The 13,348-nt window shown below is 26.4% G+C and overlaps 2 protein-coding genes across 2 annotated transcripts; one reads left to right on the forward strand and one right to left on the reverse strand.

Moving 5' to 3' along the window:
- Positions 1-57: 57 nt before the first annotated feature.
- Positions 58-3,841, forward strand: LOC132921137 (craniofacial development protein 1). Its single transcript, XM_060983993.1, has 7 exons — positions 58-284; positions 698-774; positions 1,098-1,248; positions 1,312-1,412; positions 1,552-1,702; positions 3,085-3,312; positions 3,385-3,841. Exons 2-7 carry the CDS (start codon positions 714-716, stop codon positions 3,479-3,481), a joined length of 789 nt encoding a protein of 262 aa, XP_060839976.1. The 5' UTR covers positions 58-284; positions 698-713; the 3' UTR covers positions 3,482-3,841.
- On the reverse strand, positions 3,654-7,247 carry LOC132921136 (gamma-tubulin complex component 4). Its single transcript, XM_060983992.1, has 3 exons — positions 7,154-7,247; positions 6,481-7,053; positions 3,654-5,209 (listed from the first exon to the last, which is right to left on the reverse strand). The coding sequence occupies exons 2-3, from the start codon at positions 7,024-7,026 to the stop codon at positions 3,941-3,943; spliced, it is 1,815 nt and encodes a 604-aa protein (XP_060839975.1). The 5' UTR covers positions 7,027-7,053; positions 7,154-7,247; the 3' UTR covers positions 3,654-3,940.
- Between the last annotated feature and the right edge of the window lie 6,101 nt (positions 7,248-13,348).

Here is a 13,348-nt window from a genome sequence, read left to right on the forward strand (position 1 = left end):
TGATAAATTGATAACATTTATATCAAACATATGTTTAAATTTGATAACATTATCGACACAACAGACAACAACTTTACTGCAAGCACAAGTTATCGTCGCGGCGTTTCCCGTCAATATTATCGAACGAATAAACGATTAAAGCCAATAACTTGAATAACTACAGGATTAGGATCAGTTATTACTCACCGGATCCGGTACTCTACAATTCGAGTGTCACCATACAAGATACCGCCATATCCATACGTCTCTTGGACTCTACACTCATAAGTCTCCAGACGACAACGGTATGACAATTTAAAATCAATAACTTTAATACCATCTAAAAAATACTACCATACTAAATAATAAATAGTCAATACCTATTTAGTATATTTATTTTAATACTGGGTACATATTAGGTAACAGCGCTGAATTAGCAAGATATCAGCCTGCCAAGTTTAAGAATTTCTAACGTTTGATTATAGTTACAATTACTGTACCATTTAAATAATTCAAATCAATTATGTTTTCTATCAATGTTTATAATAATTTATCACCAAAATAAAAAAAAAATATGACCAAACACTCAAAACTGACCCATATTTTGAGCGGCCCACTGAGTTTTACTCAGTAACTCGACAGACCAAACTGCTGGCCCTACATATTATAGGCTACAATATTTTATTATTCCATAGAATTAAATTAAACTGTTTAACAGGATAAGTGGTAGCATTATGGATCCACAAGATTATTCTGACAGCAGTGATGAAAATGATTCGGATTATAAACCACCAGGTAATTAACACCTTAATGAAATAGCATTTTAATATTCTAACTAATTATTAAAATCCATTAATTTTTTGTTAAAATTTGTGTACAAATATAAAATCATAATACCTTGATCTATTATGAATAAAACACCTTCAAATGTTTTGATTATGATGAATTCCTAAGGAAAATTACGAAGGACTGACAAAATAATACATAATAATACTATTATCAAAACATATTATGATTCAATTTGATAATTCAATATTTAAGTTTAAGTTTATTATAATCTTTATTATTTTGTTTAATATATTTTGATTCATAAATATTTTACTTGTATTTACCATTAGGTGAAGATGAAAATTTATCAGAAGTTGATTCAGATGATCCAATCGAAGATGATGAGGATAGTGTCAATACATCTGCTAAAAAATCAAAGAGAACTAATAAGAAATCAACAACTAAAACGGGAAAAAGATCAATAAAGAAATCTAAAAAAATGTAAAACTTAGTTATTTTTAAGTTAAAAATGGTAAATCATGTTTGTTTTGTTTACTTTTACAGAGTTATTGATGACGAAACTGTTGAAAAAACAAAAGAAGAAGTAAATACTCTTCTTAATTCCTCTGAAGATGATAAAAAACGTTTAGATGCTTTGTGGGAAGGTATTAATTAATTTTCTATTAATAATTTTTATTTTCATTTTTTATAATAGATTTAACAAATCATTAGATTAAAAACTATAATTTATAAAATGATAGATATAAGATTAACATATTTGAACTAATTTTTGTTTTATTTTAGAATTTCAACGACCTATTCAGAAAAAATCTTCCAATACACCTATGACAAGTAAAAATAAATCAAAAGAATCCATAAAAGTTTTGGATAAACTAGAAACAACCAAAAAAAGGAACTTCGAAGAGTTATTTGACTGTTCTGACTCATCTAAAAAGTAATATATATTATATTAATATACATAGGTTAGTATATATATATATATATTTTTTTTTTTTAATGAAAATTTACAATCTATACAAGTGAGTTCAATGAGTGGAATATATATAATCTGAGGTGATGAAAAGAAAACATGGCAAGGAGTTTCACATTAGAAACTCATGAGCATGAGTGGATATTTTAGAGATAAGTAGTAACAAGCATGTGCAATGAGAAAATCTCTGGGCCATTCGTGTTTTAAATATCTTGCTGGATTGACTGGAAGTGCATTTGAGTGGAGTTGAGCGATGAGGGTGTTTGAATGGTATCGAGTGTAGGCGTAGATAATAATTGGTAGCTGTTAATCTTATGGAAGAGATGTAAAAATATACATTTATTCATAATAAAGTAATGATATTAATATGACCTAATCAAAAAATAGGTTAGGCCTTATCCTGACTTTAACATGGACTTTGATCATTATTTTTATTATGCTTTGTAGAAATTAGTAACTTAACTTAGGTAGTAATAATAATAATATGCCATTTGCTTAATTCATATGAATCTAATAATAATAAACTCAAAATTGAATTTCTACATGTATCAGCTGTAGGTTCTAAAAATATATAATTTTAATTATTAATTATTAAAATTGAATCTGATCACTGAAATTGAATGATGTTTTATACATTTTTAGATTCTGAGCAGAATGCTGAGTATATTGATTTTACAATGATGTGCTATTTTTTTTTGTGAGTGTGCAACTTGTATTAATATGAGTAAACAATAAGTTGTTAATAAAATGTTTCAGTTTGATCTAGTTTTTACGTTAGAGAAGTCAAAATTAAAAATGTCCATTGTATTTTTTATAATTTGGAAAAACAAACAAACATTTAAGGAAAAATTGGAACTTTTTATGCTAAACCAGATTTTTTTTTATAAATGTCAATAGAAACTTCATTCGCTCAGTCAAAACACTTTTAAAATTACTTTAAGATTTCACACAAGTTATTCTTCTGTTATTTGTATAAAAATAGTAAAAAAATATATAGACACAATATTTGACCGTGTATAAACACAGAATAAGCTCAGAATCATTTTTGTATAATATAATAATAATACAGCATTGAATTCAAATTTAACTCATAATTGTAATCTACTTATCACTTGCACACCTAATATACACCTGAGTAATATTCACTAACCTACCTTTTTCAATTTTTTTTTTCACATTTAAACTATTATTCAACTAATAAAAATGTTAAATAAAATAATTTGATTTATTATGAATAATTAAATTAAATCACAATACATTTATGAAAAACGTGAAAATATTTTTAACTCTCTAAAGCTTACTCAATGTTTAATATTAATATTTTTTTTAATATTTCCATTTTTCAGAGTGAAGAATAATGATGACAATACTACAACACCAACGTCTTCAGAAACTAAAAGTGTGGTAACCCCTATTGCTACAAAATCATCAGGTGGTTTAGCAAATATATTGAGTCAAATAGGGAAAAAAAGTAAATTGTCGGTTTTAGAAAAATCTAAACAAGATTGGGATGGTTACAAAAAAAAAGAAGGAATTGTTGAAGAATTAGTCACATACAACAAAGGAAAAGATGGGTTAGTGTTGAAATGTTTTATTCATCATAATAATTTAGAAATATTTTTGAATGGATAATATTTTTATTTTAGGTATTTAGAAAAGCAAGACTTTTTAGAACGGACAGATTTACGACAATTTGAATTAGAAAAATCGATGAGAGCTGCGAATAGATCGCACAGAAATTAGATATGTCATCATTAGCTTATATTTTATCAATAATTCCTAATATTTAAGTAATTGGTTTTAAATTTTTTATTTGTATTAAATTTAAATTAATATACTTGTTTTTATTTTACAAAATAAGGTTTAAAATAATATTTAATCTTTTATGACACTGGGTAGTTAAAAATGCAACATCTGTATTTATACATTTATTTAAATTATACAAACAACTGAATAAAAAAAATAAAAATAGAGAATATACAATAGACAATTGATACAAAATAAACGACTTGTGATAAATGTATGATTTAATATTTATAATAAATATTAACAAGTGTCTGTAATTATAAATAATTAAAAATACATAATATTTTTTAATTGAAATTCAATTTTGATGAAATAACATTTTACAATTATTTATAACTTATCCTAATTTAAAAAAATATTATCTCTTTGTGCTTGCAAAATGTAGACGTTTCATTTCTAGCTATCATTAGATATGGTTCGAAGAAACCACTTATTATAATTTAATCTGACAATAAATTGATTTGGTTTTGGAGTTACATGAATTTCTTGAATGATATTTATCAATGAGAGTAATTTATTTGGTTTTTTGGTAAAAAGTAAATTTAACTCTTCAAAACACTGTTTATATTGTGGATTTAAAGCAGCCGTAATGTCAGTCATATACCTACAATAGTTTTCACACATATCTAAAATTCTATTAAATGCTATGTAAACTTCTTCCATGAACAAAAATGAATCCCTCATGATATTTGTCTGGAATATATCATGTATATGCTTAATTGTTTGAAAATCATTGGCATTAGTTAATTTTTCCAAAAGAAGAAAATATTCATCCTCGATGACATCCAGCTGAAGGTAACTATAGAGAGTATCTATTAAATATGATAATTTGGTTTTCAGTTGGTCAATATCACCATTTATTTCAAAAGATTTAGATTTTTTTTCAATCCAAATTTCATGCAAATTTGTTTGTACTCTTTTGATTCGAGATAAAAATGCAAACAATTTTGAATAATTTTTTTGAACAGAGCTGGTGAATATAAATTGTAATGGCCATGTGGTTTCAAAAGTAACTTTAATTTTTGTCCATGTTGTTTCATCAGCTTCTTTATCTTCTAATGAACTGAAACCAAACACTTGATTCATAGATTTGTGCAATTTAATATCTTGGATCGTATTATTAAATGCTACCTTAACAGCACGTAAACTATGCTCAGATTTCAGAGATAAACTGCACATTTTATTCAAAAAATGCTTATAAAACTCGCCATTACCCAGCAAATAAAAATCTCTTACCAATTTCATATGATAAGCAAAACTATCATTATTGAATGACGCTTTTAACATATATTCATCCACAACATTATAAAACTTGTCAATTACTTGGACAAATTCATTTTTAGTAAACAAAGGCAAATTTACTAAATTTAGTAAATCTGAAAATAATTCATCTCTTTTATGTCCATACAACTGTATAGAAATATCCTTGTAGTTTATCGATGACAACTGGTCATTTGAATGTTGCAAACTTTTTATAACATCACCAATTCTTGTTATTTTGCTTGCAGTTGAAAGAGGGACAAAAGATGGCATTAAACTGGGTAATAAAGAAAACTGTTTAAATTCTTTTGTACTTCTAGAATATTCTGATTCAATAAAAAATTCTTTGTGAGGATCAAAAATCACTCCTCGTGCAAAAAATGTGTTCAACTGCGATATTAACACCTGTAATAAATTAAATCTCTTAAAAAAAAAATATTCAGTTACAAAGGGTAATATTACATTTTTTATATCTTTATACAATTTTATAATATTTAAAAATGTTTAACAAAATAAACAATACTATTTAAATGTCTTCTTAATTTAATTCCATGGCTTAAGTGTTAAACTATGCTAGGCATGATAGACATGAAAGCCTTCTTCACAAAATTGTCCCTTTGTTTTTTATAGTCAAATCTAATAATCAAACAATCTTTTACAGTATGCTTTTAAGTTTAACTGTTCCATGGAATGTCCATTGCTTAGAAGCAGGCGTCCCTACTGAATCCTCAGGAGCCAGCTATGTACAATCTATTCACCTCAGATATTACCATCTTAACTACTTCACTAGCATTAACTTAATTTTGAACTTTTGTCAAATTAATTTATCTCTAGGCTCTAATTACCTCTAACTCACATAAAGGAGCTACAAAATAAGGTTCAGTCTTTGGAAAAATATGATAATTATAACTTACAAGCAAGCTCACCCACATAATTTTTTTTACCCTCCCAATACATTTCAGATAACACAAAATAATTCCCAAACAAATAGTTACTAGATACCTAGGTCCTAGGTAATCCACCTTAATAAAAATCAAATAATACAACGGCATAAACACAAAATCCCTCACCATATTACAAACTCCAACAACCAACACCTTAAATTGAATAACCACTCAATACTAAACTATTCTATAAACAAATAATACATAAAGGGTCAACTTAACTATAGTATGTAATAAAAATCTCAAAATCAACATTCAGTCCTTCTACATAATGTCTTAATCTTATTATTAATGCTCACAAGTATGTTAAAAACATCTTTTTATATACAAACTCTAAAATTCCAAATTCCCTGCACTAAACCTATCCTATTACAAAATGTATCATAGTATCATACAGACCCCTAAAATTGTCGAGATTAGGTAACATATATTAAAACTTCTCTATCTGGCAATCCAACTTATTAGCTTAAACATAAACGACTTAGAGACCTTAAATCAAAAAACACAAAAACTATAAACACCTATATAAATATTGAAAAATAATAATAATAGTTGAAGACTGAAGTCATATCAATAGACATTAGACATTCCCTTCAATCAAGTTCAGTCCATGTATCATAATTTTAAGTAACTTATTAATCATTGTATTAAAGGATATCTTAAAGGAAAATAAAATTACAGATAATTATAAGACAAATTATGTAGAAAAATATTTGTATACAGTTATATTACCTGTAAACATTGTTTGAATATGAGTGATAATTGAACTTTGTCATCCATAAATTTCATATAGACTACTTCATGTATGAGATTTAATATTTGTCCGCCATGTAACTGAGAAAGTTCAATTTGATCTAAAATATTATTTATTGCAACAATCAATGGTTTATGTTGTTCGACTTTTCTTAATGTTTCGGTCAATAAACATTTGTTTTCTTTGTTATTTGATAAATCTTTTTCAATGTCATTTATACAATTGCGATATGGTTTCAAAGCGATTAACATGCCATTGACAAAAGCTTCAAAGTACAAGCCACGTCTCTTTGATTCTGATTCTTTGTAAATACTCTCCAATCGGTTAAAAGATACAATAACAGTGTTAAGTTTCTGATATTCTTCGGCCAAATTTAAGAAACTCTTTAACAATCGCCTGTCTTCAGTGTTCAAAATGATATACTCATCATCTGTAAAATTGCTGTCATTGTCGACAATACACTGTAATACTTCTGATTTGTGGCCAAGTAGAGTAAACAATATATCAGGAATTAAACATTCCATTGTATTTGTTATACCTTATATATCTAGCTAAAATTGTATACAATTTACAACATATTAATTTGTCAGTGTACTATTGTATATTGTATTATTTAATAATAATGGTTAATATTACTCAGCTACTACTTACAAGAAAAAAGTAAATAATTTATACTTGTAGTTTATACATCTATAGTATTCATCAAATTCTTAAATTTTAATTACATAAAAACGGATAAAAATATTCAAAGCATTGAAAGTGATAAATGATAAAAGGTTATCAAGAAAGAGATAACAATTGATTTAAATTGATAACGATATCAACAAAAATTAGCCACTCATTTGCATAGTATCACAGATATTGCACTCGATGCCAGTCCATATTATCTTAGTCCATACATGGTATCAAGGACAGGCGGATAATGGATATATGATATATCAATGCACCTTGCTTGGTACTTAGGATTTATGAAAGGTATCATACGACATACCTGGAATATAAGCATTTATACACTTCCATTTTTAATTTTAAAAATTGTTACTGGTAGCAAATTGGATCTACTGGATCGTCTGGATCTAGTTGGTATATTTGGAACTCCCAAAATGGGAGTTAAAAACTAAAAATTCTCAGTAATTTTCAAAATAATTGGAAAAAGAATTTTTTTCAAAAATTGTTATGCAAAATTAGTTACTGTTTTACAAAATCGATTTTATTTTATTGATGTAGGGCGACTTAAAAATAAATAACACATTAAGAAATCAAGTTTTCATCAAATGTTTATAATAACATTTTCTATGCGTGGTATAAGTTTCTAAATAATTTTACTATAATCTTTGAATCATCTATAAACATTTAAAATATTTTTTTATTTTTTTAAATTAAATTGTTCTTAATCATGATTAAGATTTATAATGCATTATAAATTATATAATACTATTAATAGTTAATACTATTTATATATATTTACTAATTTACTAGTTACTAGTATAGTAGTATATCATTAATAATTGTAATTATGATAAAATTTAAAATCGAAAAACAAACGAAAAATTAAAAAAAAATTATAGCAAACCAAATATTTATTAGAAATAAACACCTACAGCATATAGGCTCTATAGAGGAGTTTGCTCAAGTGTATTAGTGTGTACAATATATTTCCAGTTAATTAGAAAAGTATTTTGAAAAAAATAAAAAGAACAAAACCTTTAGGAAAAGACCATGGATCAATTTAATTACCAAAAATCTGAAACCAATAGATCAGAATGTGATCTATGAGTCAACCTATAATATATAGAGATAGAAAGATCCTTTGAATGCAGCGTGTAGCAATGGTCCCTTATGAACCGGTAAGCCGAGAAGAAAAATTTAGTTTTTAATTTTTAATTTAAACATTTATCGATAATAAATACATACTAATTATAGTTGTTGCTTCCCCCCCCCGAAAATTCCAAATTTATTTTATAAACTTAAATTCACATGAATGCAATCCAGTATTGTGGAACCTTAACATAAACAAATTAATTGATAATATTTATAAAAATATTTTTTGACTAACTTATGCTTTTTGACCATTCTACTTTTACATAACTATTATTTACCTTTACCTAATAATTAATATAGATTTAACTTCTTGTGAAACATATAACCCAATCCTAGTACCTATTTTAGAATCATCAATTTTCTCAATAAAATGTTATAGAAATAACTAATACAGTAATATACATTCTCTGTAATGTGTTTTATAATAATAGCCAATAGATATTAGATATCACCAAAATCTAATAACTGAAATTTGCTGTGGTGTAAAATAGAAATAATATATGTATATTGTATATTATATGTACAGTTGAGTAGTGGACGCGGCTTATTGCTTATAAGACTCACTTTGTGCTAGTCCCAAAGTGAGTCTTATAAAGTTATAACCGAATGAATCTTTTAGGCGAAGTGAGGAAAAAATTTAATAACATATTTATGAACTTTATTTAACTACATATTTTGCTATAATTTTAATTTATTTTAATACATAATATTACATATTATATATTTATATATTATATTAAATTTGTTGTACACGGCACACACACACATTATAAAGTATGAATCGAAACCAGTAATAAACCAAAAAATATATGTAATTTTTAAAAACCAATTTATTTCTAATTTTAACCAAAAATGTTTATTTTTTACCATTTTTTTTTTTACGAAATTTGAGTCTTATAAGTTATAACCGAATTTTTTATAATTTATTTGAATACGTTTGGACCGTTCCAGACGATTTTGAGTCTAATAAGCGACTGAACCTTATATCCGTGAGTCTTATAACTTTATAAGCGGCGTCCACTGTACTATATACTGACAAGTGACGGGTAACAGTGATAAACGAACTTGACTTGGTATAGGTATAAGGTAGTAAACGAAATGCGAAATTGTATCGACTTTGGCGGTAAAATGAAACACCCAGACCCAATGCTATCGCAGTAGGTACCCGGTTGCGCAGTAACGGTCCATTACAACAAAAAAAAATGTACTTAGTCGATATAATTTATTATACTTACACTAAAATGTTTAAAATATATTTAGATATTTTATTTTTTATACATTTTTAATCATCTACACATATTGTTAACAGACCCAAAACTGCTGAGATACGAGTCATTTTTTTATCATTTTTTTTTTACCATTATTACCATAGAATAATACTCTTTTAATATTTATTGAATTATATTTATTCTGTGGCAGTATGGTAGTAACTAGTATTACCAGTATAATGGGTGCTTTGCGGTATACCTATACCTACTTTTTGGATATCTCAATATCTGTGTATATTATTAATTTAAAATCATGTACAGTTTATAGAGAAACTTCGCAATATTATATAGCTAAAAAATGTAATTTTTTGAAAACTAAAAAATTGTCAACTAAATACCCAGAAGACACAGCAATACTTATCCCAGACCTTAGTTGCCCTAAATTACGGTAAGATTTAATTTTTATAATATCATATATATTAATGAATAAAAGCTAAAACGGATAGTATAAGAGTTACAGTGGCACATACAAGGGGGGACGTGGGGGGTCAGACCCGCCATTGGCTTTTTTTTTTGTTTTTGCTTACATTATGCAGTATGCACTATAATGTAATATTTTTTGATATTGTGATCTATCGAGCTATTGAATTTTGACAATTTTGTCAATACTAAATACCGTTATAATTTTATTTTATTTTATTTGTAGCGAAGTAATGTTTATTTAGTCTAAATGGTTAATAACGACTATGTATATTATAGCTTATCTGCTTATCTTATTATTTATAAAGACAATACTTTATAATACATTAATATATAATAATATGTATGTAGGCTCGGCTAAAATAGTAAAAAGGGCTATGCTTCCACTGTGGGCCTGTGTCAAAAATGTTATCAGATATTATCGTTGTTATTAAATTATGAGAAATGACTAATGAGATCATTATCGCTACGGATTTAGTTCATCGCATATATGTAGTACACTAGTACATAGTACGTACTAGGACCTACTATTTATTTATCTGAAATCTAAAAAAATACACTCACGGGATTGTTGAAAATGTGTGAAAATGTATTTGTTACAGCCTTACAGGGACAGCTAAATGGCCTTACACTTATGCCAGTTTATAGAAATATTTAATTACAGCAAAAGTTTTAGACTAACTAGCAAAAAAAAAAGAGAAAACTAGATTTGTTAATTTAATTATTATTTATTTTACTTATACATTTAATGATGTAGCATTTTATAATACAGAAGTTTTGACTTTATGGAGTATTGGACTATTGGAGTGAATAATCTACCATATTGTGTTTAATGTGAATTTTGAATCAATTCAAATTATATTCATTGTTCCTCATTTGTTCCTATATTTTACTACTAAACTACTAAAGTAAAAAGTTTTGGGAGAGCGGGGGATTTTTAAATTTTCCCCTCCCATTTGGATTTTTTTTTGAGTCCTCCCCCTTTTAAAAATCATGTCTACGCCACTGGTTACCTATAACTAGTTTAACTTATACAATAATATAAGTGTGTTCCAAAGAACCCAAACATTTTAATGACAAATTTATACAAACCATGACGGAAAATCTGATTGAAATCTTTACATAAACCATTTAACATTAAGGAAATAAATTTTAATTCATTTCCATGGCCATTTAACTACTCGGGTAACTTTGTGATTAGCCAATTTCCTATAGTGAAAAACTGAAAACTAATTATACAAAATGTTCATTAAAAAAAAAAAATTTAAATAATCATAATTTTATGATTTACGATTTACATACTACGATTACTTATATTACCTACGTATATATTGTAATGTAATAATGCTTGCGGCATTATGATGCAGTCCTTACTACATATACATGTACAATCGAAGCTTCAAAACAATAAAATTCCTATTGAAACTCGTGTCAACGTACAATAATGAGCATTATTTAAATTCCGTTGCTTAGCAGATTATTAATATTATATATTTATATACAAGATACATCATACATATTAGTGTATTACAAATAGATAATAAAAATAAAAATAATTTTTATATGATTATTTGTGAGTAACCTTAGAAACGAATAAAGGGTAAAATTGTTATATATAGGTATTAGGTACTAGGTAGGTACAAATATAATAAACATAGTATCTAGTACGTCCTAGTACCATTGGCGCAACTGAATACTGAGATCAAATATAGCCAATATAGGGTAACTAACATTATATTATTATGTATAAAATATAAATATTAGAAAGCCTAATTTTTGGATACTAAAATATTTTATGCATACCCAAACTGGATAGGTATAGGTATAATTTATTTATATTTTTGAAATTACTTATATCTGGAGAATATTTTGATGAATGATAATTAATTATAACCAGGGTTCAGAAGTTATAGGAGCTAAAAAAGGCAAAATATGTACGAAAAAATTATAAAATATACATATGAAAAATGTGAAATACGTAAAAAAATGTAATAAATAATAAATATGCAAAAATTATTCAAAGTGTATTATTCAAAAACATATTATCTACACGTTGTTATTACTTACATTGACCATTGTTATAATACTTATTAATACGAAATTTTGAAAAACTATATTAAAAAATAATTGTACTATTGAAAATTGTGTCACATCATCGGCGCGTAACCACTAACCTGTTGGCATTTGAATTTTCATTGAACTAAAAAAATGGTTAAAAAATATATACTTTCATTATTTGTTAGGTAAGTTTTTAAGAAAATATTAAATATGCATGATATGTGTATGAAAATCAAGAAATATGCAAAATATGAATTTTTAAACTCGACATAGTATAGCTCGGATTTCTAGTTTGATCTGCTATAAATCGAAAGTATACAGAACAATAATATGCAACTCCTATAACATCCAAACCCTAATCATGACTAATAATTTTTATTTTTAGCTCGGATTTCTAGTTTGATCTGCTATAAATCGAAAGTATACAGAACAATAATATGCAACTCCTATAACATCCAAACCCTAATCATGACTAATAATTTTTATTTTTAGATTTTGAGTGGATCAATGAATGTGTTTATTTTACAATGATACTGGTTTTTTTTGTGTCTAACATCACTTTGCAGGGCAGTAAAACTGCTTCGATTTTTAACTTTGATTGTGGTTTGGGTGATTTCTGGTAATAAATTAGATCTAGTTGGTACTTTGGAGGGATGAGTCAAAAGTTAAAAATTCTTGTTTCAGTAGTTTTCTTAATTATCAAGAAATACTAAACAATTAAGAAAAAGCGGGAATTTTTATGCTTTATTAAGGTCCAATCTTTTTATTTTGTTACAAATCAAAACAATATTGAGTGTAATTCCACAAAAATATTTTATAAGTATTTGAAGCTAGAAATGTATACTTAGAATTTGCATTGGATGTCTGGAAACTGAATTAAATCGATTAAAATTAATATTCTGTAGTAAAACGACTTTGTGTTGGGAATTTGCAGCTTGCTAACGAATTTACGATCTATCTATTTTACAAATGAATTAGAGACCGCGGGTAGTTTAAAGTTTAAAAAAAATTCTACAGTGTGACCGCGTGCCATAGTCCGTTATCAACCTTGTTGCGCAAAACGTGATCGTACACCGTTTTTTGTTTAAAAGTCCGTTGACGGTTTCAAAATTATTTTATCATTATTCATTATTCACTCAAGCCTCAAGTCTCAAATCCGTTATTACTTTCACAGTCCTATTATTGAAATAATATTTTCCCAACGCTATAAAATAATACGTAAACAAGAAGTACTTTTGACATTTTACGTTATTATATCGTAGCCTATAATGTAAGATAT

Source organism: Rhopalosiphum padi, chromosome 2 (assembly GCF_020882245.1).
Source record: "Rhopalosiphum padi isolate XX-2018 chromosome 2, ASM2088224v1, whole genome shotgun sequence".
NCBI lineage: Eukaryota > Metazoa > Arthropoda > Insecta > Hemiptera > Aphididae > Rhopalosiphum > Rhopalosiphum padi.

Bases quoted from the DNA above. Each gene is read 5' to 3' on its own strand.
- LOC132921136 (XM_060983992.1), bottom strand. From the start codon at position 7,026: ATGGAATGTTTAATTCCTGATATATTGTTTACTCTACTTGGCCACAAA. The intron at 5,210-6,480 runs GTAATATAACTG...AATTTATTACAG, and splicing joins TATTCAAACAATGTTTACAG to GTGTTAATATCGCAGTTGAA.
- LOC132921137 (XM_060983993.1), top strand. From the start codon at position 714: ATGGATCCACAAGATTATTCTGACAGCAGTGATGAAAATGATTCGGAT. The intron at 775-1,097 runs GTAATTAACACC...ATTTACCATTAG, and splicing joins TTCGGATTATAAACCACCAG to GTGAAGATGAAAATTTATCA. The intron at 3,313-3,384 runs GTTAGTGTTGAA...TTTTTATTTTAG, and splicing joins TACAACAAAGGAAAAGATGG to GTATTTAGAAAAGCAAGACT.